The following is a 27,814-nucleotide window of genomic DNA, read 5'->3' as shown; positions in this document are numbered from 1 at the left end:
CTTTTTGTCATAGAGATCACATTAAAGAAAAAGCTTTTCTTCATGGATAAACCTTCCTGCTCATCATTTTCAGCAAATTAAATATTTGACATTTTTATCTCTTCATGTGTATCAATAAAACGAATTGATACATTAGTTTACAAATAAATCTTCTGTTCTAAATTTTATGCTTCTTTAACTTTGAGTTCAAACGAGGCTTGATGTTATGTATCCAATGACGTTTAAAAAATACTGTTTATCCTTCTGAAATGCAAAGTAAAAGTAAAACAAGGGAAACAACTTTATTCTGTAACATATTGTCATTGTCACAGTCGTGCTTATTCACTTTCAATGAAACAGAACCAGTCATGTAGGAAATGAAGGAAAAAAAAGGTTAAATAGCTTTTGTGTATCTAAGTTCAATCAGGGCTCAGAAACAGCCGACCAACCGCATGTTTTTTCAGTTTTTAGTAATCATTCAGCTTTGTCTCGGACGGTCAAACACCAACGCAGCATCAAGTGGGATAGTGTTGGAGTCATAGTGACCTCTTCTGTGATTGGTCGACACGGGACATAAATCCTGTTCACACCATCTGATGAAAGAAAAACAATTTTGTTAAATGACCTCAATGTTTGAGTTATATTTTCTAGGTAAGAGTGCAAAGTGGTAATGTACCTGAGAGCTGCGTAAGTGTCACTTGGAGAAGCTCCTTTCCAACATGCATGGTCAATGAGAAGTGCACCTGTTGAACAGGAAGAAAATATATGTTTTTATGTGTTTACACTTCATCTGGAGGATTTCTTAATTGACTAAGTAGGTAATGATTTGGTTTTACCCGATTCAATATTGCACGACGTCATCTAACTGTTATTTAACCGGCAACAATTCAAAAATTAGACACTTAGTTCATACAACAAAACAAGCATCATAAAACAAGATTTGTGAAAAAAGCAGAAAGAAAACAATATTTGGCATTTTTAACAATAGCCTGGTGGTGTATGAGCATGCGTGCATATGCATGTGTTTGGTTCACACCCGTGTAGATGCGAGCCAGGCTGTATGCCAGGTCTCTGGCTGATAGCTGGAGGTAGCTGGGTGCTCTGGCGGCGGCTGCCTGAACAAATCCTTCCAGTTCAGAGAGCGCACTCTCCACTGCTTTCACAGCTGGAGCCAGAGAGGAAACACTTGAAGAACCTGCAAGCAGGGACTTCAAAGAGAACACAAAGACCTCACATTCACCCACATGTTCACAGATTACAAAACAAAACAGGTTGACAGGATATGTACTCAATCTCACACCTTGACATGTGTGAAGTAAGCGTGGAGGACCATTCCTGAGCTGCGGGTCACACTGCGCAGCACATCCAGAGACAAAACATTGGTTGTACCTTCCCAAATACTCAACACCTGAGAGAGAGGAATAAGTTAACACCTATTTCATGACAAAAAAAAAAAAAGATAAAGTCAGATTTTTGGAGCAATCTCTACTTGAGCATCACGAAGGATTCCAGGTAACCCAGTATCCTCGATATAACCCTGTCCACCAAAACTCTCCAGGCATTCTGACACCACGGCCACCGCCTGCAAAACAACACACAGGGAATTAAACTATCAAAGCAAGACAGGTGAAATGTATTTCACTGCTACATCTGATCGGTCTGTGCACCTGCTTCCCGGTGTACAGTTTGACCACGGGGGTGAGCAGACGGAGGAGGTGGGAATCAAGTTGTGTCGCCACGTCACACTCCTCCCGGCCCAAGAGACGACACACATCCATCATCAGGAGAAAGGCTCCTCTGGACTCCACCTGTCCACACCAGATGTAAGTGTGAGTGAGGCATGATGGGAATCGCTGTACAGAGTTCAAGCAGAGTTAACTCAGCAGCTCACCTCCATCCTAGAAAGCGTCTGCATGTGCAGTGGGTGGTCTTTAAGGAGCTTTCCAAAGGCAGTGCGGCGAGTGGAGTAGTCACGAGCTAAATGGACCACCCTGTCAACGCACACAACCACACCACAGTATGTCAGCTTTCTCACAACGCAGTTTAGAAAGGCAGTGCTTTAATATTACGTGTGACTTGCCTTCTCATCGCAGCTGCTGCAGACACACTGTTGTGGATCCTAGTGATAGTCAGCATGTTAGCGATGGAGGCCACACCTCTTCCCTCTTCTGAGAGCTGTTGGTAATGAAATATGAAAGACAAAAAAAATCTTTCAATTGTTTTGTATACTAGTTAATACAACATGGTGCAATAACAAGTAGTAAATCATGTTGGTATTTATTACGTGACTAATGTGTTGTTTTTTTAAGACACAGCAACTATGTATTTTTTGTTGCACCAATGTTTTTTGTTGTTGTTGTTGTTGCAACAACTGTTGCCAGTGGGGCAAAACAGGTTCACAGTGAAATTGTAATAGTTTCCATGGATTCCCAATAAGGAGACAGTTCTAAATGGAAAACAGAGTGCTTTTTTTAGGATGTGTTCACACTTGTGCAATCACCCAGTTAGTGTGATTTATTCATAGGAGTGTAAACAACATCTAAAACCCAGACTACTCAAAACAAGCCAACCAAAACAATTTGAAAAGCAGGTCTGAAAGCAGCACGAAACATAGACCTCTGAATCTATAAAATCTTGTATGTGCCGAGGTCAGAAGCTCTGCATCTGTGCACCCCATTGCTAATGTTTTTTTTCCTCCTTTTAAACACCATCACATGCAATGTATCACACTAAACACTCTGCCTTGTTGCAAAAGTGATTAGGCTCATACTGCAAAAGTAACATTATGGCAGTTGCACAATTGGTCCAGTGTTTAAAATATCAGTATGAGAATCAAATGAATCAACTCGCAATGACCAAGTTTTTCTTCTACTTTAAATTCCTTTACTTTCAACTCCACAAGTGTTCACACTGCCTATTTTCTCTGCTATTTGCATTACTATGACATCTTTGTGTAGAGGAAGGCCAGACTAATTGCGATGCACCATAAAAGTAGGTCAGAGGAAAAAGATCCAACGATTAGCCTTTTGCTCAGTTACTAAGGCAGCTTACCACTCTTCTCAGAACCCTTTTTTCAGGACCGTTAACTGTGGTTTACCTATAGCCTCCTTGTGGTCAACAGCTCGTTGTTTCTCATAGGTAGAATATCACAAGACTGAGACACTCAGAGTATTGGCACTGCTCACAGCTTTAGAATAAACAATGTGAGCTGAACTTGGTTTGGGTGAAAGAGTACACATATGATCTACACATCCTACAGAAAGAACCTATAGTTTGATAATGTAGCAACAAACACTGACTCGGTGTGCTGGCAGGCCGTCCAGCAGCAACTCAGCAGTTGGCAACTGTCGCGTTCCCAGCTTGTCCTTCAGTCTCTGAACCTCGATGCCCCTCAGTCGACCATCTTCGCCTCGACTCACCTCTGCATAGAAAAGAGACAAACCTTTGCTGCCCTGTGTGACACAGAGAAGAAAGACAAATGATCAATGGAATCATTCAAATGTGTGATAGAGATAGTCGAGGAGTCAGCAGTACCGGTGTGGTTGCGCCCGCTCTGTCCTGCACTCGGGCCAGTGTGAGAGTCATGTCAGCGTCTGTAGCAGAAGTGAACCACTTGAATCCGTGGAGTTTGTACCACCCGTCTGTTTGTGGAACAGCGACTGTTTCAGTGCCGCTGGCTGAGGACAAGAAGAGGCAACTCATGAAACGTCACATTCTGTATAACAGAGACAGAATGCAGAAAAAAACCTAATTTCCTCCAGATTATAAGCCCAATATGGTCATAATGTTTCACTGCAATCAACGTCGTCCAAACATAAATAGATCAGCCAAAACATTAGGAACACTGAATGGTGATGTAAATAAAACAAATTATCTCTTTTATATGTCACATGTTGGTAAGTGGAATATATTTGGCAGCAAGTAAACATTCTGCCCTCAAAGTTCATGTGTTAAATCAGAAGAAATTAACAAACGCAAGGATTTGAGTTTGACAAGGGACACATTTTGATGTCCAGACTGTCAGATAATCTGCAGCTCTTATTACATTTTTCCACTCTGCAGTTTTCAGTTTTTGTCAAAAGTTGGCCAAGGAAGAATGTTAATCAATCAATCAATCTTTATGAAGCACTTTTCACACAAAAAAGTGTCCCAAATGTCTTTATATGATTAAGAAAACATTCTCCACCCACCTCATGGGCAGCTAAAGCTCAGTGACGTGTGAGTGGAGTGAAGGCTGGTTGTGTGTTCAGATCTAACATACAAGCTGCCGTAGCTGAGACTCCTGCAGAACGTAATGCTGGTTGTGGCATTAAGGTCTCAGAATACAGTACATTGTGGTTTAAATGCTTTAAATAATCAGGTATACAATACTAGGCAGATGGTTATAATGTGATGGCTGATGTGTGTTTGTTATAGACATTTTGTCAGTTCTTTTATGAGACAAAAAACAATATACTCTATCTCTCTATCATTTTTGATCTGACAAATTCAGGAAGTGTTTTCAGTTGTGCATCAGCCTTTAAACTCCAGAATGACATTAAAGCTGTTCCAGGTGGGACAGACGCGTCGCTCCTCACCCACGTCAGAGCCTCCCTGCCTCTCCGTCATCCACTGTCCAGACGTCCAGAAGTGTTCAGGCTGTCGAGAGGTCAAACGACTGAAGGCTTCCTCCACCAGCCTCGAAACACCCAGAGACTTTTCACAGCCACACAAAATGCCAAATTGTTGAGATAATAAAAATCTAGGACGTGCACAAGTGGCGTCAGTGGATCAGAACGCCTCACAATAAATATGTGGTTTGTTGGGTTTGTAGCGAAATTCAACAAAATACGTTGGGCCAAGGGAGATTAACATGTCTGAACACACCTGGATGACTTTTGCAGCTCCATCAGTCATGGCCAAAGGACAAGTGTAGAGACCAGATGAAGGAGAGTAGATGTACAACTTGCTCATCTGGTAAACCCGACTATAACAGACACGCACAATTTATCAAAGTGAAGGTTCAACATATGATGGCGCAACCCCCCCCCCCCCCCCCCCAACAAAAATGCTGTATACAGTCTCCTAACCTCCACTCTCCAAATGATCTCTCATAGCCAATGGCAACCAGTCCTTCCTGTGCAGATAACTCTTTCATGCGTTTCCAGGCTGGGGAGGTTACAATGTGGTCCACTCTGCGCCCCCATGGATCGAAGTGCACCAACCGTGGAGGGGTGACCTCACACTCTCTGCCCCACTCGTCCACCTCTTTAGACACACGCTCTCCGAATGCACACAGGTCAGAAAAAACCACCTGTGAACAAGTTTGTTCAGCCGAACAGTTAATTGCACAAATTCATGCTGTCACACATTTGGTGCTCATCTCCAGCAAAACGTGATGCCCCCAAATCATTATACAGAACTTACTCCCTTCATTAGTTAACATCACCAATACTAATAATGAATATCCAGATTGTAATGTCTGCTCAGCTCTGCTCTCTGCTTACCTCATTGGGCAGATGTCTCCTCAGGTATCCTCTAAGCAAGGCATCTTCAACAAATGGGTTCTTCAGCTCTGGTCTCTCCTGGAAAAAAGATCCTATCCTGGCTCTGGTGAACGGCAGAGCGCTCGATGCCTCCCAGTAATGTTCTTCATCCGATCCTCTCCTGTCTGGTTCAGACGCGCTGGTTGATTTGAGGCGGACGAATTGTCGGGGAAGACCACACCAAATCCTGTGACCACCTCTGGATAGACGCTGGCTCACGAGGACTGAGCTCAATGGCATGGCTCAACACCTACAGTCTGAATGGGGAAAAATGCCACAATCCCAAATGGCACAAATAAAAATGTATTTCCTTCAAATTGTTAAGTTTCATTTATCTGAATCAGTGACGTGAGGCAGTGACTCTCTCAGAGTCAAGTCTTCAAATATCAACCCCCAATAAAGAAGCTGAGATTTACTATCCAGCTGTCAGCTTGTACTCTTACTATCAGCACCACTAAAAAATGTGTATCACGGCTGATTTTTATTTAGAGTTTTTCCTCTGAAAACACAATGTTTTGAGTAATTTCCCAAAACAATAATCGTGTTTTATTTCACTTATAGTTTGTCAGTGATTGCTTTTGATTTGTAACAGATATGTAATCAGTAATAAGTTTTGCGGAAACAAACTGGGTCAAAGGTCATTTGACTCCTGGTCCGTAGATATGAGTTTTATTTTATTTACTGGGTAAATAGTTTAACAGCTCATGCTGACGTAAAGTTTCTATCTGAGCTATTTTCCTTTACAAAGTGTCAGAAATTCCTTTTGCAGCTCAACAACAATAACACAGACAACAACCGATCTGTCGTATGAAGCTTTATGAAAAAACCTTTCTCTAGTGCTTTTTCACACAGAAAACTCCTGTAGCTCTAAATAAATGGCAGGTAAAAGCTTGAAAAAACGAATGAAATGCGCAGGAACCTGACCTTAATGCTCAGCTCTGTTTGTTTACAACTCCGTCTGCAGACGTTCGACTACCTGGTGTTACAGTTTAACTGGTTTCCCTGTTAACTGGTGACCGACTTCCTTTAGCGACCCTTGCAGCCCCAAGAAACAACATATGTTAAAAACCCGACAGGACAGAGACTCGTAAAAGGTTCGACACTTTCAATCTTGCGGTTAAACGGCCTTCATCTGGACAGAAATGGATTGTGGTTGCGTTTTTAACATCTGCTGTTAGTAGCGACAAGAAGCGACAAGCTAAAGGGTGGCGGTCAGAAGTTACCAGGGAAACCACTTAATCCGAAACACGGAACAGGCTCTTAAAGGTGCATCTCAATTTTTTGGAATAGCTTTGAAAATTATAGGAAAATCCCCTTTTCCAAGCAATGTCCACACTGTAAACGTACAATGGGGAAAATATCTGCTCATATTAGTTTGAGATGTTTTTATTTTCATGACGTTTAAGAGAATGGTGAAGAAATGCTTGAAATGTCTTGTTTGCTAAATCTAACATATAAGGAAGGTTACTTGGTTATCGAATTTACTAAACCCTATATTTCATACAATCCAAATAGAAATGTGAACATGGGGTGAAGCTTGGTTCAACATTCATCATTTCTATTTGCTGCTTATTTTAAACGGTTTTCAGACCAATTTTGAGCCAATGAAAATGTACTAGCAATTTATATTTGGCATAAGTCTAAAGAAAACCAAGTCCGGCAGCTGTACATATTACCTAAATAATTGAATGACTCATTTTGGAAAAAGCAAATGTTCATAACTAAATAGAAAAATGATACCATGACAAATTCTTCAGTCTTAGTTCACCATGTTTTCTTCTGTATAGCTTCACTATAGCCTAAAAGCCAATTTCAAAAAATAGGTACACTATTGACTTCATAGTGTATCAGAAAAGGAAATTCATTTTTAATCTCATTTACAACTGTAAATAGCCTGCTAATACAATCAACAATACCATTTACTTCTCATTTACCACACAAACCATATGTTGTTGAACCTGGTTTATTGTTTTGAGTAGTTTGTCAAAAATACAGAATAAATTGTTCCATCAGAACAAAAAGTTGAAAGCATGCAATGTTTATTAAAACATTTCCATGACATTAAAAATCTGTTCAAAAAAGGACACAGGCACCGATTACTTTTTAACACACAAACTTGGATTCTACTGAATTTTCCCCCCAGAACAACACAAAACAGTCATTGCTTAAATGTAGATAAGGTTTAAGGGAACATTTATACTGATAAAACCCAGTAAGCCGTTATTGTTTGTGAGTGAGGCAAAACACTGTAATTGTAAGTTGTTAACTCAATCTGCTGCCCAGGATGGAATAATGTGACTTTAGTGTAGAAAAATAAAAGTTGTTTAAGTTCAGGCTGCAGATGTTGAGCATTTGTCTCACTTAATGAACAAAGAAACAAAACAAACGTAGCTTTGTAACCCAGTAAAACACCATGAAAATGATCTTATTTGTACTAAACAAACCTATAGAAACCATTCTAAAGCTTCAATAGTATAGATTGGGGTTAACATTTAACGTGTCTTCACATATATAAAATGGACTAAAAGGAAGAACCACTGAATAAACAAAAAAAAAAAAAAGAAGAGAGAAAGAATCGAACTTGGATCAATCTGATTCACCAAGAAAAGGGGTCAATGTGAAAAAATCCCCATTCGCAGCCACCTGCAGTTCTTGGATGAATCCTGCCAGTCTGATAATGTCAATATTTTCTTTTCTTTTTCTTCTAATCTCCCTTGGTGAGGAGGTCTTCAATGTAGGCATCGAGTTCATCATCAGTATTAATGTCAATATCCTGAAAATGTGGAGGGAAAAAAACAAAGAATTTACATGCATTCGACAAAACGAGTGTATACTGAGGAAATCTGGTGCCGTCTCACCTCTTGTACTTTCTGTAGAAGTGCCACAATGTTTGTTCGTAGCTTCTGCAGTTTCTCATCGGCTTCTCTCAGTTTCACCTCAGTGTTGTTGCTCTTCTCCTCCACAGCTTTGGCTCTGGCATCAGCTCTGCTCTGGTACGAATTACACAACGACTGCAGACCTGATTCATACTGCTGGAAATACTCTTTCTAAATGGAGAGACAAACACATACAAATCTCATGCAAAAAGGCCTTCTTAGATTAGCTTCATATGTTCTGAATATCAATGTTCCCACTAGTAGACAAAAATGGAGGCTGAAAAAGGGTAAAAATGTAAAACCAAAGTTTTAGATGTCCCTGATCTCCATTCAGTCACTAGATGCTCAAAGTTTTCATAGATGATCCATTTTCCTAAAACGCTTGTAAAAAATAAAGTCATTTAACATTTTGGAGTGTGTCTAAGATTGAGAACTGATGTCATTCATTGTCTGACATGTTCCAACATGAATTAGGATCAGGAGTTTCCATGACCGCAAGATGTCAACAAACTGGGCTATAGTTCGCTGGAAATGTGTTTATATGAGTGTAATGACAATTTTCTTTCAGGAAGGTATAGACAATGTATTAGAGATGTACATCAGCAACTAAAACTGGGTCCTAAATGTCATTCTTCCCCTGAGGATTCTGGTAGAGTAACTTTAATCTACCGTGCTAATCTTTCAAATGATCTAGTATCCGTCTTACCAATGGGAAAGCCACCAGCTCCTCTGCTGTCATGCTGTTAACGTCGTCTTTTGGAATCCGAAAAGCAGGAGGGAAGAAATAACGTAGCATTGTCCTGTAAAATTGACAAACACAGGTAGACCCATTCTGACACTTTAGCACAAATAGTGTACAAACAGCACAGAGTTCCTGGCAGGCGCTCACCTCAGCATCGTGACCAGGCTGTCGGTCACCTCTCGGCTGGTTCCTGGTTGAGTGGTGTCTGGCTCCATGGGGGCCGGCCCCTTCTCAGTCTCCTGCTGGGTGTCCGGCGTCTGAGAGACTGGAGATGGCGGCCGCATCAAGCGGACCTCATCACTGCCCTTAAATACCCTTTGGAGAAATACGTATGCATGTGTGAAATATCCGTCATAAACAAAATATGTAGAGCACCACACAAACTCTCACCATCGGTCTTTGGGAGTAGCTCGAGGTACGTAGTCAAATTTCACTTTCCAGCGGATGCTCTGTTTGTTTGCCTCGACAGCAACAACTTTACCCGTGTACCACTCCTTATTGACACGCACTTCAACCAACAACCCCTTATCTGTGGGGGGAAATAAATGACCCACAGCAGGTTAAAGAAAATCTTTTTCTGAGCTTGTCTGTTGAAGTAGACAATCATCTCACCTTTCTGTGCATTTTTAACGTCGTTCTCTGGTTCCTGTTGTGTTTTCTCAGGTGCCTGCAAAAACAGAAGTGTGTAAACACGACGACTGTGAGACGATCCACTCAGAGAACTGAGTGATACTGGAAAAATCCCAAGAAAGAAATAAAGTGTCTCTATGACCGCTGGTGTGGATTAAGAATGACATGCTCAATTCAAGAGAACTGTTAGTTGAAGAAAACTAAGAAAAGGTTAAAAAATGAAAAGAAAATACTTTTCATAGTGAGAGGTCATTTGATGAAACACCCACAAGCACTTGGTTAAAAGTCTCGATTGTTAGAAGCAGTGAGAGCGGATGCAGCCCAGTTTTAGTGGAGGGGAGTAGAGAGAGGGACCCGGTAAAGCTACCTTTGGTTTAGCCACATGCTGTGTGGTGGATTTGGGTTTAAAGGCAGAGCTTGGTGTGGTTGCGGTCTGGCGTGATGGAGCAGTAACTTTCTTCTGAGGCTGAGACTGTGTGCTAACCTGCAAGGTGGACAGCAGAGGGGTGGTCCAGTAACCTACTTAGCAACCTGGAGTGGCCAGTGTCATGCCTTCTTTACTACGTAAACATGAAAGTCATTTTGTTCCGTCTGATTCACTGAGCTATCGTTCAAAGAGTCTCAGTGCAGCTCAGTGAACTGTAGTCTTTAGAGTCAACACATTATGCAACCAGACAAAATGACACTCAAAGAGACACCTAGCCACTGTTGTAATCTCTGCACAGGAGACTTTCAACTGTCGTCAGCATAGCAGGCGAACACAAACATATGTAATATGGTGATACATAATTCCTCTTAGGGGAAAAACTAAAAAGTTTGAAGGAAAACTATTTTTAAAGGAGCATCGCAGGTACTGGTTCCTCCTGCTCACATGCCTTTAAAATTGCATTTTTATGTATTTTAACTTTGTATTAATTAGCAATGCAGAGAAGATCTAAATACAACTACAAACACAAGAAATTGGCAAAATGTAAACTGTTAACATTATTTAGCTAAATTGTTTGTGAAAGATCATATAAACCTTATAACATTACAAGCAAAGAGCTGCTGCAAATTGTCATTCCCCCCCCTCAAATTTACAATTCCATAGAAATAATATGTGGCATGAGAGAGCAAAGGCAACAAACAGCAAAAACAAACTGCAGCACACATCTCAACAACAATGTTCACAAGCATCTGGCACATTGCACCACACAAGATCAAGACAAGTGAAAGCAAAGCAAATACAATTTGACAAAACTTAAAAATTAAGGAAGCAAGTTTGTTGAAGATCAGGCAGACATCAAAACTTTGTTAATTGTTTTTTTTTTTTTTTAATTAGCTAACACACTTAAAGCTCGTTAGCTGTTTAGTGAAACTTCTGTTTACCATCTACAATTAAAAGTAATTTATCTGGAAAAAAAGGCGATATGTAGACAGGCATTTTGTTTTCGCTGAAGTACGACTTTTCCACAATAACATTTGAATGACATTAAAAATCTGCACTCCCAACAACAACTACTGCTGCTTCAAGAGAACAAAGTTGCACATTTACCTCGTCTATTTTACCACGTTTGGGAGGCGGAGCTTTCCCGCCCACTTTACCACGGTTACCAGAGGTTGTGGCCATTTTGGACTTCTTGGTCTGTGGTTCTTCTTCGCTCTCCTCACTGTCTTCGTTGTCCTCCTCATCTTCATCTTCTTCCTCCTCCTCCTCCTCCTCCTCCTCGTCACTGTCCTCCAGCTGTATTATTCGCTTTCGCTTTCCAATGGGTGCTGGTTTGACTGGTGATGCTTTGGTAGATGCCTGCATGAAGATGACAGCTGTCATTAAGTCACATTCAAAGGTGCGTTCACATTTCCCGGTTTGATCCGGACCAGAGTTCCCTTCAGGGAGTTTTTGGGAAAGAGCGTTTCGTTTGGGCGTCCTTGAATGCTCCTCCGAACTCTGAACCAGATCTAACAACAATCTTTGATCCTCTTGAAAACGTTGCTCTGGGTTCTCATGCAAACATTCTATCTAGCGGGCGGGGTAACAGGATGTGACAGAGAGCGCAATGCATTCTGGGTAGTAAACAAACAAAGTTAACCGTGTGAATCAGAGAAAGCAGAAGCAGAAAAAAAAGCAGGAAAATATCTTGCGAGCTGACGGGGAGTGGCGAGGAAGAAGTAGAGAGAAAGGCATTAATTGGTATCTGGTCTGAAGACTATATATCGCGGTTGTTTGTGGCTACCCATTAGCCATGAGCTAACTAGCCTAGCCACCACGGGCTAAAGCAGTGGGACTTCCGCTTTTGGTCCGGACCAATCAATGAGTCTTGTTTCTTTTTTACCTCCCCTCTGGTCAGTGTTCGTTTCGGGCGACAGCGCTCCCAAACCAGCATTGTTGTAATTGTAAGAAGAAACAAAACTGTGACTCACCCGTGAGCTGCGACTGGGTGGAGGCGTCTTGGCTACAGCTTTTGGTGAGGGCCTGACAGCAGGTGGAGGAGGCTTTGCTGCCGTTCGAGACTTGGGTGGTTCTTTCTGCGGAGGAGGCGGGGGGGCAGAAGCCTGGGCGGGCCGCTGTGAAGCTGCACGTGGTGTTGGGACATTTTTCAGAAGAGCAGGGAGTGGTGGGGAACGGGGGCGGCCTGTAGTCCTGTCAGAGGATCTCGTCGTCTGAAAAAGAGGACACACCTTTTAATGAGATAATGAAAAAATTAGAACGGGCACTCTGTAGAGTGCATGCCATTGCCAAGGCCACATTTCTTCGCAGAACCGAGTTGGCATCTCTAGCGTGTTAGCTCATATCGATGCTAACTATCCTGTGAGATAGCAACATCACTGTGCGAACACTGAGCGGGGACACACAGATCAACCACTACCCTACTCAATGCTCTCATACATGACTCGGTCTGCTGTAACTTTGTTAAGAGTAGGCCAGAAAAAGCAACACGGAAATGTCACTGCACAGATTTTACTGAATGAAAAAATGACGCATGGAAGCACATACCTGAGAGGAACCCTCAGTGGGCTTCATGCTAACCTCCAGTGGCAGTTTTTTAACATCTGCTGCAGACTTGACAGTGTTAGTTTTCTGAAGGAAGAAAACATAACATTTATGTCCTGACACAAACAGATAGAAAGATATACAGACTCGAGTAAGAAACCTGCAAAGCCTCCAGTTTCTCCTGCTGCTGTTTGATTTTCTCTGCCAGCTCTTTCTGTTTATCTTCAGCTGTTTGCTTGTCCTTCTTTAAAACACCACAAGGCAAATTCTGCTTCTGTTCAGGTGCATCACACCTGAAATTATAAATTACATTCAGGTATCAATACTTTGCTTGCTAAATGCAGAATATGAGTTACACCTCAATTATCATTATGAATCTTTAAAATATTTTTGTGGTTGTACCTGTCTTGGGAGCTGTCAGGGTTCATGAGACACACCCAACTGTCTGGGTACCGTTTGTCCACTGCGTCCATTTGAAAAGGAAGTGTTCTCCACTTTAAACATTTATCTAAACAATAAATGCATAATTATCAGGAAATGTAAGGATAAAATAGACAAGTTACAAAGCGACCCTGTGGAGATGCAGTAAGGATGTGAAGAGGTGTGTGAACGTACCGCACTGAATCGTAAGCGGTATCTCCATGGCTCGACGTCTCTTGTACCTCGGCTCTGATGAGGGAGGTGCAGACCAGCTGGCTGACAGATATCCAAACTCATCCCAAAACTTTGCAATGCCTTTCTGAGCTGCAGAACAAACACAGATGCTCAGGATTTATATTTATACAGCAACAAATTATATATAACTATTTCCAAGAACATCGCAGGGCTGGAAGATTTAGAAGAATTTTTTTTCCCCATTTAGTTCCGTACTTCAAATGTTTACTTTTAGTCAATTTGAAGTTCAACTATTTCTGCATCATTATGTGTGTTCTGAATTATTCTTCCATCCCATAAAAACTGTTGTTTCTGTTATGGTGCAAAACAGGTACTTAAAACATTTCACTGCACATTATATTATGTATAATTGTTGTTTGTGACAAATAAAGGACTTGACTTGATCGCTGTAATCACAGTAACCACTGTTGCTATCTGGCTTGATAATGTCACCTCAATCAAACATGAGTGAAAAAAATTAATTTGTCAGAGAATTTTATGAACATTTCAACTTCAGTTTTCATGGGGAAAAGCAGAGCTCAAACAGCCGTCTAATTTTTTTCTAAGCTTTCCATGATTGATAATTCCATTAAACTTGAACAACACAACCAAGCACCAATAAGATGCCAAGACAGTAAAGGCCTCTTCATACTCCATAAGAACAAGACAAAAGTTTGGCAGTGCCGAACAAAATGACGTCATTTCCTTCGGCCAGAGGGAGCGGGCCGAAGAAATTTGTTTCGGCTGTTCCAACCGCCCTGGCCGAACTATGTGGGAGCCGCACCACCGAAACTTCGTGTTCCAGTTCGTTCATGACTATCAGTCATATTTTAATCATATTTAACTTGTAACATCGCTACTGTACGAGCGCCGCAGCTCGTTAAAATGTCGGAGTGAAGGCTTTTACATGATGCACCTGAACGCATCACGAACAGCTGTCAGCTCCTGTAGTTAATACCGGACCAACAACTCTCTCTTTTATTACTGAAAAAGTTCAGAGAAATGTATTTCTGAAAGCACTGGAGGCGAGAAATAAACTGTGCAGTTGAAAAGTTTAAACGCCGCATCACAAACGTGTGGCTGCTGCAAGGGGGCGTGGCCTGCGAGTTCGGCAGCTTCTTATCGGAGTATGAACAGTCCTGTCGAAAAAGCTTTTTTTTCGGCAGCTGGCTGATGTCACTGCCGAATTTCCTTCTTGTTCTTATGGGTTGAAAAAGGGAGTATGCAGGGGCCTTAAGTGTGCCCACAACAAAAACAATGTGAGGCATCTATTAAAGGATGTGACATGTGATACAACATAACATTACTTGCACCGATCCAAGTGTGGTCTTTCACAAAGATTCATATCAACCTGTTTATAGGAGCAAACATTCTTAATTGCCCACTCAACATTGAAAGGTTGTGTATCACGTATTTTTTTTAATGATAAAGGATCAAAATATAAATTTAAATGACAAAGTTATGAAGCTTGAGACAGGAACAAACTTAACACCTTAAAACAAGTTTCTAATTTCATAAGTGGGTTTAAGAAACTACTGGTAACAAACAAAACACCTCTATATAGCCAGTGTTTGATTTGTGAGATACTGTAGAAACATGAAACCAAAACATGGTGAGCTCTGTGAGGGACGATTGGACCAGCACACACAAGGAACTCATTCAAGTAAAACTAATCAGCATCATCCATCCACATTAGATATTACTTTAACTTATGAAACAGCTGACCCCCACAGCGAGAAAGTCCGGGTTCAAATTCCAGCCGGGGATTTTTCTGTGTGGAGTTTCCTCCTGGTACTCCGGTTTGCTCACAGTCCAAAAAACATGCACTGTGGGTCCCTGAGCAAAACTCTCAGAATCCCATTAGCTGCTCTGTGTGGCTGCCACCCAATGACTCTATTAGGTTAACAAATCTCTCCTCTGGAGACTAATAAATAAATGAAGGCAGGACAGAGAAACGTTGCCAGTCCATAATGGGTCAAACACGAAGAGGCAGAGCATCACTTCAATTCAAAGCCATCAATTATCCTCAAACGCATGTGGGAGTAAATCAGATTATGCAGTTAAAACCCAGACGCACACAGAGACAGCTTAGAAAATTCACAAAGAAAAGCCCCGAAGCCTAACCTGAACTGGAGTCACGGAAGACCTCACTAATGGAGTGCTCATCACTATACCATAAGTAGCTTGTCAGTTAAATTCCCTATAGAGGATTCTGAATCCATGAACTTGACAAACAAGTCATCAACGTGCTAAGAATAATTATATATTTTTCTTTTTTATTGTGCATGTCAGATGGAGCTGAAAATAGAAATACAAATTTATTCAGACTTACCAATATTGGTGTCCTTCCAGTACTGAGCTAAATATTCTCCCATGGATTTTAATAAATGCCGATACTCTTTAGCATCTGCAAAGTCTTGTTTGTTGTGTGTGGGTTCCAGGACTAAATACGGGACATCTACAACTCCAACGACGCCACCGCATGCCCTGAAATACACAAATCACTTTACTGCTGAAGATTTGGTTTTTTTTAATTTGTTCCTACTTCTCAGCGTATCCCCATATTTCACTTACATGCCTCCCTCTAGCTGAGGCCCTGTCTTCTCATACATCTTAATGAGACGGGAGGAATTGTACACAAACATCCCATCCAGGTCCCTCTGGTCGATGTTCACTCCAAATACGAAGTTTAACTCTTTGGGCTCCTTTAATGCTCTAAAGAACAAGAAAGAAATGAGAACCACGGAAATGGAAAAAGACAAATACTTCAATGTGTTTAGATCAATGGTTTCTTCAGACATAAAACAAAAAAAGAGCACAATAGTTGGCAAATTCATACACATTTGTCATCTGCCAACACAGAAAACACATAATTACAAATATACAGTTGGTTATCCTAAAAGTTTTGTTCACCCCCAAAGGTTTTCAATTGTCATACTTTTGCTTGAGTTCCAGATTCCTTTTTTTCATTTCAGCATCTCGTCGAAGCATCATGGCTGAATCCTGCACTTTCCTCAAAACTGCCTGAAAAATAAAATAAGGATAGACACATTGGAAATCACGACAGACCAAAGAAGCTGTTTTTCTCATCTTCATGCATTTTCTGTATAACGTAATACAACGTGTTGTACTTCTTGTTGGAAGCTGCCGACCAACATTTAATGAATTTTCTGTCAACTTTTTCTTTCTTTTTTTTTTTTACTTTTCCATAAAATAAATTAACACATTTGGCAAATAAAATCTGACCATTGACTTACCCGTGACTCTTTGGATAGGTCATCTCCTAATCTGGCCTCCAAAGACAGGCGTTTGCTCTCTGCCTCTCTAGCCTTCTCCTCAGCTTGAGTACAAATAAGACCATTTGTCAGGCTGCTCCAGTTACAACACAACTCATTTGGATATAAACACAATACGGACTCACCAATCTTTGCAAGGTGATCTGCTTTTTTAACTTCTTGCTCAGCGCGAGTTTTAAAGCGATTTGATGAATATTTGTAAACCCTTCGAACAAAAGCCAACAAAACACATGATAGTCAAGACCTTGGCATTTCTAAAAGAAATGCAGCTGTTTAAGTGTGTACTTATATTGACCTTGGTTTGTAAAGACAGCAGGAAAGTCTCTTTGTTCTGACTTTGTGTCCCTGGATGAAAATTCTCATGCGTGGATCGATGTACAAAACAGCTGCGTAGGCCCTGAATGACCTTCTCTCAGGCTTCCTGTGAAAGGAAAGGATACATCCATCAACATTCACAGAATACCATACACCACAAATCACAAATGGATCATGTTTATCAAAGTACTAACACTCCTTCAGCAGATGTCCCAGCCATAAGAATGTCCTGGTGATCAGTCTCCACATCCAGCTCTGGTTCTCTGCTGTCCATCAGCTTCAGGTTGTAGACGATCACAAGAGTACCTTCAAATAAAATACAGAGCAGATGTACGTTACAAACAGTTCATTAATGGCATTCTTCAACACCAATACACACAGAAATCATCCAAACCATCAGTGTCTTTTGGACCAGTTGTGATCATAAGGGTAAAAAATACCATAAGAATTTAATCAAAAACTACAATGGCATATACAATTAATCTTAGCTGCAAATGTTCTAATTTTGTTCTCTACATTGAATTTTAAAGCTTCAGCATGCCTTTAACCTGAAGCAGTATTTAGTGTATATTGTAGCCTCTTCTATCTCCAACTAATATGATTATCTTTAATAATATAGTCAACTCCATTTCTTCTACTCATCTCTTCATTTGGGGTAAAGGTCTGATGGCAGGTAATTTGTTGCTATCTGAGCTGAAAAGAAATACCGTTTGTGAGCCACCACAGTGTTGTACAGAGAGTGTAACAGTTTCTCAGTTTTTTGTGAATAACAGGAAGCTGCTTTGTGATCATTTCTGATGGCTTTTTTTGGGGTAAGATTATCTGAAAAGGTTAGAAAATAAACAACAAAGAAAGTAAATAAATAAATGCAGGATTTAAAAAAATTAAGTACCTGCAAATATTGTGAAGTTTGGTTGAAATTACATTATTTGCTGACATTGCAACATTTTCTGCACGGAAGACAAAACAATGGCGATCTTTCCACTTTGCACATTGATAATCCACTAATGAGCTTACCAGTACAGCTTTCTATTTTGTTGAACTGCTCCATCAGCTGCCGTTCGTTTTTAAAAGGCGAGTATTTGAAGATCAGTTCCGTCTCTATGGCATATTTCTCTGGATCAGAAGTCAGTGGCTCCTTGGTCTTCAGGTCCCAGGAAGGCAGGGGCACTATGACCTGAACAGAAGATCATAGATTGTAGGTACAAATGTCCAGAGGAGTGAACTCTTCACTTTCTGACGACGGCTGGAAGTACACTGAAATTCTGAATATCAGCTGTTTTCATCACAACCAAAGGTGTTGTATTAAAGAACATGCAGTACTGAACTTGCAGTAGTGGAGGATTGCCTTATTGGCTATGGATTATTCTCAAATGACACATATTGCCTCCTTCCACCAGGACGATTTATCGACCCTATTCTTCTATTCATCAACTACATGTGAATAATGTGCTTATTTCAAACATGATTTTTGTTTTTATGTATGTTTTGTGTTATTTTCATGATATTGGATGTTTTTAAATTAATATTGTTTACAAAGATATTGGATTTTCCTGAATGTACTACGAGTGTGTGCCACAGTGTTAGAGCCAATGATTCAAGCAATAGATTATCATGCAATTCATTCTTAAATAGTTTTGTCTATTGCGTTCCATGATCTGACTCTGACCTCATCAAGACCCTCCTCTTCATGAAAGGTCCGTGACAGGAAAAGGCAAGTCAGTGTGTTCTCCTTTTTTGTGAACAAGATGAAGTCTTTTCCAATACGCATGGAGCCGCTACAGGAACAAACACATGACACTGAAGGTACACTGGTGCATCAACAGTGCAGTCATCATCGCATGGGAACTTAAAGAAAGAACTTACGATTTCAGCCCATTTCCATATTGTCCGATCTGAGAGAACTCAGAGGATCGTTTGTTTGACTTTCCAAACTGAATCACATGAGTTGCCTCATCTATTAAAAGACACATAAACAAAATGCATTAGCGAAAAATCTAAAATAACAAATAAATAGAATGTTGGATCTAAAAAAAAAAAAACGCAACTTGAACATTGGCTTAAGTTGCTCCTCAGGTAATAAAGTGACACTTACTTGGGTCCATCCCAATCCCATCGTCTAGAAAACAGAGCATGTAGCCACCACGCAGCTCTGGCCTTTTCTCTGCCAAAAAGAGGAACGGCAAATGACAGGGATAAGTGTCAAAGAACAACAGTATATACCTCATTGGGTGAAACAGATTGAGCTTCTTTTAGTCATACCTGTGTAAATGTCTATCCTTGTGGCATTGGCATCTCTGTGAAAGAATTTAGAAAATTGTAAAGACTTTCTGTAGGACCCACACAAAGATCAGGAATAAACCAGATTCAAGGCTGCAAAATCTCCCACCAGCAACTGAGATGTAAACTATTACAGGTACCTTGAATTGTCCACAAGTTCTGCCAAGGCTCCAAATAAGAATTCGTGGGTTGTCCTAAAAACACAACACAGCAAAATTTAATCAACAGGGAACTACTAATGAGGTGCATAAGAAATTGAGTTTCTTTATGAAAAAACATCTGATGAAGCATCTTCATAATCAACAGTGGAATTTACTGACTAATGTTTACAATGGCAAGTAAGACCTCCTTGCTTTTTAGCCAAGTTTGATAAAAGGCAGCTCTTCCAGTTTTGTACGTACTCTCTGGGTTTAATCTTTTAATGACATTCCAACAATCCCTCAGCAGAGGATTTGGGAATGAAACCCAGTTTAATAGCATCTGTGTTAACTTGTGTATCAAGTACTTGTGTACTCCATATCCAGCACACTCAGAGACTCAGTTCGACAACACAAAGTGGTAATGTAATAATGATAATCTATTTTATAACAATTGCGAATGATGTCTGTGTACAGCAAAAGTAAAAACGGTCAGTGTCAGTTTTATCTTGAACTTCTTTCAACAACTACGGCTGAACAATGCAAGCTTCATTTGGTAACACACAATTCAAATTCCACACCTTGTATGCAACAGCAGCAATTTTACATGTGTAACATTCAGGGTACGATTCATGAGGAATACAAGGCGTGAGTGTGTTATTTTAAAGAATTTTTCTCTGGGATAAATTAAACTATTTTCTATTGTAACTTCTATTCTATACTTCTCTTTAGGTCTTTGTGGTGGGACAGTGGGGATTTCCTTGAAATTTTGCAGAGAAAAAAATATCAATATAAAGGAGACCAACTCGTGTTAAAATGCAAGACCATAAATGTCAAGATATGACATCACATGGTGTATATATAGACTTATTTTAAGATTGCCTTTTAAAGTAAAAGCCAAATACTGCACGTGGATCAGCCGTGAACAATATTTTTTTTAAATGTAAATTCACAATGAGAGGTGATGAAAAATGTTCGTTTCCATGTGTGAGAAATGGCAGCTCTGGTTTACTTGAAATCTATTCATTTGATGCTTCTTGTGGATTTCATCACTATTAGGGAAATATAAATGTTATTCCATTCGAAAAGAAAAAATATTCAAGATCAGGAGGGATACATAAATAAACATTAAACAGTTAAAACGGATTGCTTAAAGCATTCCTTCTGAAAGGCAAAGTCATGTCACACAATGAAAGAGGAGCACACTGGCTTCTTTCTTTCATGGATGAGATTCTGTTTTGTAAATGAAACCTGATAAATAATTCAAATATAAACTTAAGATTGATTTTAGGCTGGGTTAAGATATAGTGTTCATGTGCATATCTATAACTTCTTTATAACGTAACTCATCTGCAATTTCCCACTTGTGGGACTAATAAAGGTTTATCTAATTTAATAATCTGTGAGCCTTGCAAAATCTTTTATATGGGAGGTGGTTGAAAGGGTGATATCAATGTACAGTTGGTAGTGATCCCAAAAGCAATAACATAAATTCATGAGGGATGTTTACCGGTCAGTCTACATCTCTACTCTCACCTATGATCTTGAACTTTGGGTCATGACCAGAAGAATGAGATGGCGGATACTGGTAGCCGAAATTAGTTTTCACCGTAGGGTGGTGGGCGTCTCGCTTAATGATTGAGTGAGGAGTTCAGCCATCTGAGAGAGACTCAAAGTCAAGCTACTATTCCTCCACATTGAGAGGAGACAGTTGAGGTGATTTGAGCATCTGATCAGAATGACCCCTGGAGGCCCCAAGGTCAGTCCTCGACTCACTGGAGAGATTATTTATCTGGTTTAGTCTGAGAGTGGCTTGGGATTCCCCCAAGAGAACTGGAGGAACTTGCAGGGGACAGATACGTCTGGTCTGTTTTACTCTCTATATGGCCATCTCCACCCCATATGGACTAAGTGGTAAATGAATGGATGGAAGGAAGCATGGTAAAAGGTGATGGATGTATTGAGTTTGCCCAAGAGAAGTAAAAATGCTGAGTTTGTAAAGCAATGCAAGTACTGAAATGAAAACTTACCCATGAAAGCGATTTATGTGTATGGAGATAGGAAGTGCGAAATGGTTCCTCGAATGACGGTACTTACGAATTAGTGTGCAGGTACTCAAAGGTGAGCTGAGCCCTGCTCAGGCTGCTGTAGCTGGTATAGGCCATTGACACGAACAGGGATTCTCTTCTTACTTCCTTGTCCTCGACGAGTTCTAGTCCAGGGATTTCATCCTATCAAGAAAAGGAGCCATTATATATCTTGCTCATCTACAGACACATTTCTAGCTTTCATTATAGGAAACCATAGGCATGGTCTAATATTAGCTGTTGATCTAGTCATGGGAGACGCCCATTCTTCAATAAATTGTGCCTGCAGAGGAGGGTACCAGTATAATCCACGTGGGGGGCCTGCTCGGAACAACAAAATGTTTAGTGAACAGCTTCTTCGGGCTCAACTGACAACAGTTAGCGTATCTACACCAGTGCAAAACTCCGTCAATAACCCAACTGTGTATCTGTGAAGCAGTGAAAAGTTTGTGTACTGCTGTGAAAAAACGGCACAGCAGTTATGGGCGTTATGCACCATCGTCATTCGGTTTTTTAGGTCGGCTAACATTAGCAGCTAGCGGACACTAGCGTTGCAGTGCCAGAGAATGTTTACCAGGCTACGGCAGCTCGCGAAGCTTCACTCTGGAAACCCAAAGCGGACATTAACTGAGCCAACGTCCGTCCACCGTTTCCGTTGGCCGCTTTAATGTATCGGATATAAAAATGAAGTTAAGGTGGAATAAATAGTTGGAAACATTACGTTTTCTTTCCCATGTCACAGAACACTTCGCCAGGCCGCGAGGAATCCATCCATCCAACGTCATTAATTGGTTTCCCTAAGCACTGCAGGACGCCCGCCTCTGGCTTCGACTGTCAGCCAATAGGATTGCAGCAAGTAAAAATTCTCGACGCTGATTGGAGGTAGTACCTGTGACGTTGCGGGATAACGTCCCTTTTTTTCCCTCTCTCAAACCTTATGAGGAACTAAAACTATACAAACAGACAGGGAGTAAAAACAAAGATACAGTTGCCAACATCACAGACAGAGAAGACATACAAAATTCATCCAAAAAAATAAAAAGATTGAAAAAAAATCTAATTTGTATGCATAACCTTTTTACTGGTAATTTCTGAAAAAAAAAAATCATCCGGTGTGAGGTGGGGCTTTATGTCAATCATATACATTTCCAATGTCAACTAAATAAACAAAGGTTTACTTACATTTTAAGTTTGGCCCTTAATATCATATGCCCATACAAGAATGACAAGAACAGGATTTATTCATTTATTAATTACTTTAATTTACTAACATATCTTCATTACAAGGTGCTGGCAGAGGGTAAACAGCAAAATGAGAGTGACTATAAATATGATGAAGACTAAAATACACTTGCATGGTTTCTGCAATTGGCATTTTGAAAGCAATCAGTCTCCAAAGTGTTTTCGTCTTAAAATTGGACAAGGATAGTTTCTGCTATCAGTTTTTGTAAGGTCAACATCAATAATATCAAACATGGTGAATTTGCTTCAGTGGTAAACATTAGTAATTGCTGTTGCCTTGTAAATTACTATACAGCACTGTATCATTCACTGCCATTAATGTGCATGGTGCTTATTATTGGTATAGTGTCACACTGAGTCAAGATTAAAATGTTACGCTCACTAAAAAACAATAACAAAATAACTAACTAGTTATTCATATTTGTCATTATTGTTTTTTAATCTTGCTACAGCAAATGGAACAAAGTTTAAAACTGAGATGACGTGGGTCATCCATTTCTGAGCTGCACAACATTTTAAACAAGATTGGTTGACACATCATTTGCATGTAATCATACTGGCTTTGCTAGATGTTCTATTAAGCTTGTTAAGAATTCACTTTTAAAAGTTCTTACTACAATGCTAATAGTAATTCATGAAGTTGTACAAACCACGATCACTCTGTACCTGTTAATGCAGATGTGTAACCTGGAGCAGACTATTCGGCGTGCCAAGTACACCCACTTGGTCCCATAAAAGTAGACTCAAAAAAAATATCTCAAGATAATCTTCTACACTTTTGTTAAAAACAGATTAGTTTAAAATTTCCCATTTAGAGAAAGATCTCATATATAATTTTAGTTACTCTGAGATACACAACTGGTTCATAAGTATGTTTCGTAAAACTCTTTTGGTGTACTTTTGTGCACTAAAATTACTCTTGGACTGCACAGTGCGATAAAAAGTTGCAACGGACAATGGCAGAAGATGGATGCAGGAGATATGAAATATCCTGACATGGTTACCGGTATGAGTTAACTTCAAAACAACTCAAACAAAATCCTTATGACACTAATATGGTTCATTTCTCAAACTTATGCAAGAATACAGAGTGAAAGAGAAGATTACGTCTATATTTAAATGAAGACCAGTGCTCCCCAGGGCTGACTGCTGTTACAAAGGAGATGAGCAGGAACATTAAATGCATCGGATCTCTTCAGGATGCAGAGGATGAAAATGGTCAGCTCTCAATCAACGGCTCCTGCAAGTAAATCAGGATGGTTACGTCAAACCTTTTCACTACATACCCAGTATCCTCATTTTGTAAAATAAACAGATGAGCAACACATTCTTTACACAATCTTTTAAAAAAAAACAAAAAACAACAACAAACAAACAAAGAATAAAATGGTTGGAAAAAGAAGAAATTACATTTTGTAGATCCAGTTCTTTCCACTCCTGGCGCCCAGTGAGTGAATGTGTCAAACTCACAGTTAAACAGAGTAACACACAGATCACCAGCAGAAACACACCAACTTCAAATAGATGTCGCTCTGCCATACTCTGCTCTTCCTAAAGAATAAAAATGAAGAATTAATTAAAAAAAAGGTTTTTATTAAATAAATAAATTAAATACACTGTGTGGGATGACCATGGTGTGTTGTTCATGTCTGAAGAACTGTACCTGTGTTAACATGACGGTAAGTGTCGGGTCCTTTTTCCACTGCAGGCTGTAGCAAGCCTGTGATTCTGTCAGCAGCTGTTCACTTGCCTCCGTGTGGATCAGTGAAATATTTGTCTCTGATGCAGGACACTCTGGAGGAAGTCTTTATGAAAGCATTTCACGTGTTCATATAAAACACTCAATAATTATGAATTTGTTCAACTTCAAACATGGGGATAACTTAAAAGTTTCCACTTACAGACTCATTGGTAGGAGGTGTGTTGGGGCACTTATGGTGAGGCAGGTGTGAGTACCGTTTGCAACCAGAACCTCAAATGTCAAACTTACATTTTCATTACCTGAGGAGTAAAATAAATACACCCTAAAGCAAATGTTATGTGTACTTTACTTTATTTCACTTCTTAGCAATACTAACCTCCAATATTCAACAGACTGGCTCTCAAGGTAGTGTGCAGGTGGAGCTCTTTAGGCGAATCGCTTGGCGGTCTGATTGTCACACCCAGAGGAACACTGAGGCGCAAGACTGAGATGGAAGAGGGAACTGAAGTTTTCTGATCCATTTCTTGTTTCATCAGAGGAGCGGGAACTGAGGAGTCTAACTCAGGTGAACTTTCATTCACTTTCTCACACAGTTGTAACTGGGATAAGGAGGACAGCAGACGGTTCCAGTCCTATGAGAATAATAAAGCACAATCATTTTTGACAAATGCTGTTAGAAAACAGTAAGAGACAAGCATGCATTAAGTCACAGCTGTGAATGATATTTTCTATGCACTCTTTTAAATAAAATGAATGTCACAACATCCACTCATTCAAGATTAATGAACCAAACACAAACACCAATGCAGAAAGGTGTGTTGATGTCTCTTTATCTCCAGTGTAATTTTAACTAAATGAGCTCTTACCTTTGCTGTGTCAGGATTTGGCAGAGTGTGAGTTTGGCTGTAAAAGCCGAGACAGATGAATGACATGGCCAGAGTCAACAGACCCAGGAAAAAAGTAAACACTGGAGGATTGTGCGATACATAATCTCGAAGCTTAGTCACTGGCTGCCAGAATCCCATCATCAGACCTCACATACAGCTGGGGTGCAGAAAGCTGTAAATAGAAGACAGTAAACTCATATTTAATTTTAACAGCTTTCGTCTGACACAATACAAAAATTTGACCTTGATGGACTGTGGCTGAGTGTCGTTGGTAGACAGACGTGTTCACCCTGAAGAAAATCTTTATGAACAAACAGTTTGTGTGTGTTTTTCTCAATTTCTGCTAGATAATGTTTGAGGTTTTTACAGAATATATTATGTTGAGGTTGTGACAGAGGCAAAGTAGGGGACAGATATCCATCATCTGTACTACTTTAAGGGCGCCGATCAGACCTGACTATGGGTGAACACAGGATACATGTTAGACATGTCACCAGTCCATCACAGGGCCAACACAGGCAACCACACACCAACACTTATTGGTAATTTTTTTTTCACCATTTAACTTCAATCACATGTTTTCGGATTGTGGAATTAAACCAAAGTATCATGAGAAAACCCAAGTATGAACAGGGAGAACCATCAGATTGTACATATCTCAATGCAGATTGAATCATATCAACTAGATCTGGTCCTATGTTTTGGTAGGCGTTTCACCCCTCATCCAAGTGGCTTCACTGGTTCATGCTGTGCACTAGACTAGTCCAAACTCTGGAACCTGAAATGAAATGTCACCAGCATATGAAACCTTGGGTGACTCACCCAAAGATTTTAAATACAGAACCAGCCTAGTCTCAATAAAACGAGACAGATGAAGCAATTTTGGTGAGGAATGAAACATCCTTCAATACATACAGTATGACCAAGTCCAGTTGACCTGATTCAATTTGCACTGAGATGCCTCCAACTGAACAACTGAAAAGATGCATGGACAAACTCCACGTTGAAAAGTTCCAAAGTCCAGACTTCAACCGGGATATGAGCTGTGAGGCGAGAGACAAACACTACACAAGATTACCGGTGGAACAGTGGTTAGCACTCTCGCCTCACAGCCAGAAGGTCATGGGTCATTTCTGTCTGCGTGCTTTTCCTCCAACAGTCTAAAAAAATTCAAGTGCTGTCAATTGGTGATTCTAAATTGCCCCTATGTATATGAATATGAGTGTGTGTAGTTCTCTCTGTGATGGACTGGTGGCGGCCTGTCCAGGCTGTACCCTGCCCTCATCCACCTTTGCTGAGTTTGGCACCAGCCGCCCTTAACAGGATATGCAGAGTAAAAGATGAATGGATAATTTACAAGACAACACAGGCCAGATGAGCCACTATTACATGAAGCAAGGTGGACACATACTTGCACATAATTGTATAATTGAGCTGCAGAATTTTACAGGTCACTTGGTTTCCCTTTGTTCTTTTTCATTTTACAAGTTAAAAATATTTTCATAGGTATAAACTCTGGATTTTTAAGACAAGAGGAGGTCTTGAAATGGACTTTATGGTTTTCCTTTCAGTTTATATAAATAATTAACAAGATGCCTCTGAAACCATTATTTCTTTTAGTTTAGTTTAAGTCAAACTACCCTTGACAATGAACATTAAGATTAATGAAAAAAAACCAAACATCAAATAGATACTGCAAGGATATAACAATAACTTGGACATTCACTAAATGTGTTTAAAAAAAATAACATAAAATTGTTTCGTCAGAAAAGTGGAATTAAAAACCCGTCTGCAACATTTGTGCAATTATAAGACATACATTGTCAAAATACGAGGCAGCACCTATCATAATAATAATCAGCTTTGTAGTCAGCTATATGTAGAGGAAAGTATTCGAGTGATACTTTTTTAATTTGACTAGTTTCTCAGTTTGACCGTGTCTGCTGCCATGAAGTAAAACACGAAGCAGCTTCTGAGCAGCTTAAAACAACCCCACGGACGATGGATTAGTCCATGATTATTGTCAACAATAACAACATCTCCGCCTGTATTCTGCTTGAAATTAATGCAGAGGAAAATAAAAGTCATGAAACAAGAACAAATGGACATGTAGAGCACCAGCAGACGTGTAATTCCTCTCATCTCTAAACTCCACGTGTTACTATCAGTGTAATGTTGCTAACAAACTGCGCAAGCTGAAATAAGATTGCATACCTTCAATCCCTGTTTTCCGAATACGGCGCCAGTTTTGGTAAACTACAAATATGGTGTTTGTAGATGGTAAATGAATCGGAGCTCAACATTTAGGAAGTTTGAAGTCAAAACAACAACGCGACAGGTTGCTGACTGTTTACGGCAGTGCGCTATGACGACTGCTCTGACGTCATTACGCGGTTGACGGGACGGATTTATCTTCAATATAAAAAAAACACTATATTGTTCATTGTCATGTGCATCGCAAATTTCACTCCAACAGTAATAACTTATGTTT

At 40.1% G+C, this 27,814-nt stretch overlaps 3 protein-coding genes across 4 annotated transcripts; all 3 read right to left on the bottom strand.

Annotated features, from left to right (window-relative positions):
• Positions 1-262: 262 nt before the first annotated feature.
• On the bottom strand, positions 263-6,699 carry LOC308111747 (acyl-CoA dehydrogenase family member 11). The gene is made up of 15 exons (XM_080466759.1): positions 6,429-6,699; positions 5,466-5,761; positions 5,049-5,272; positions 4,846-4,945; positions 4,557-4,674; positions 3,514-3,656; positions 3,279-3,431; positions 2,060-2,154; positions 1,871-1,970; positions 1,647-1,787; positions 1,469-1,561; positions 1,280-1,387; positions 1,016-1,187; positions 656-722; positions 263-572 (listed from the first exon to the last, which is right to left on the bottom strand). The coding sequence occupies exons 2-15, from the start codon at positions 5,742-5,744 to the stop codon at positions 458-460; spliced, it is 1,908 nt and encodes a 635-aa protein (XP_080322885.1). The 5' UTR covers positions 5,745-5,761; positions 6,429-6,699; the 3' UTR covers positions 263-457.
• Positions 6,700-7,451: 752 nt separating this feature from the next.
• morc2 (MORC family CW-type zinc finger 2) lies at positions 7,452-22,298 on the bottom strand. 2 transcript variants are annotated; one of them, XM_080468174.1, is made up of 28 exons: positions 22,214-22,298; positions 21,503-21,636; positions 19,409-19,462; positions 19,251-19,285; positions 19,084-19,152; positions 18,855-18,945; positions 18,658-18,766; positions 18,006-18,165; positions 17,183-17,294; positions 16,969-17,094; positions 16,799-16,878; positions 16,635-16,717; positions 16,316-16,401; positions 15,952-16,092; positions 15,710-15,864; positions 13,339-13,467; positions 13,126-13,231; positions 12,884-13,016; positions 12,727-12,810; positions 12,153-12,392; positions 11,287-11,538; positions 10,120-10,236; positions 9,735-9,789; positions 9,513-9,651; positions 9,270-9,437; positions 9,087-9,180; positions 8,363-8,551; positions 7,452-8,277 (listed from the first exon to the last, which is right to left on the bottom strand). In XM_080468174.1, the coding sequence occupies exons 2-28, from the start codon at positions 21,568-21,570 to the stop codon at positions 8,209-8,211; spliced, it is 3,144 nt and encodes a 1,047-aa protein (XP_080324300.1). In that variant the 5' UTR covers positions 21,571-21,636; positions 22,214-22,298; the 3' UTR covers positions 7,452-8,208. The 2 variants fall into 2 exon arrangements, with proteins under 2 accessions (XP_080324300.1, XP_080324301.1); XM_080468175.1 differs by lacking the exon at positions 10,120-10,236.
• A 426-nt stretch (positions 22,299-22,724) lies between these two features.
• Positions 22,725-27,683, bottom strand: LOC308112385 (transmembrane protein 248). The gene is made up of 7 exons (XM_080467876.1): positions 27,538-27,683; positions 25,303-25,495; positions 24,813-25,068; positions 24,636-24,735; positions 24,398-24,539; positions 24,145-24,285; positions 22,725-23,974 (listed from the first exon to the last, which is right to left on the bottom strand). Exons 2-7 carry the CDS (start codon positions 25,462-25,464, stop codon positions 23,954-23,956), a joined length of 822 nt encoding a protein of 273 aa, XP_080324002.1. The 5' UTR covers positions 25,465-25,495; positions 27,538-27,683; the 3' UTR covers positions 22,725-23,953.
• Between the last annotated feature and the right edge of the window lie 131 nt (positions 27,684-27,814).

The sequence above is a fragment of the Lipophrys pholis genome, assembly GCF_963383615.2.
Source record: "Lipophrys pholis genome assembly, chromosome: 7".
Lineage (NCBI taxonomy): Eukaryota > Metazoa > Chordata > Actinopteri > Blenniiformes > Blenniidae > Lipophrys > Lipophrys pholis.
This window is presented reverse-complemented; position numbering and strand designations above follow the sequence as displayed.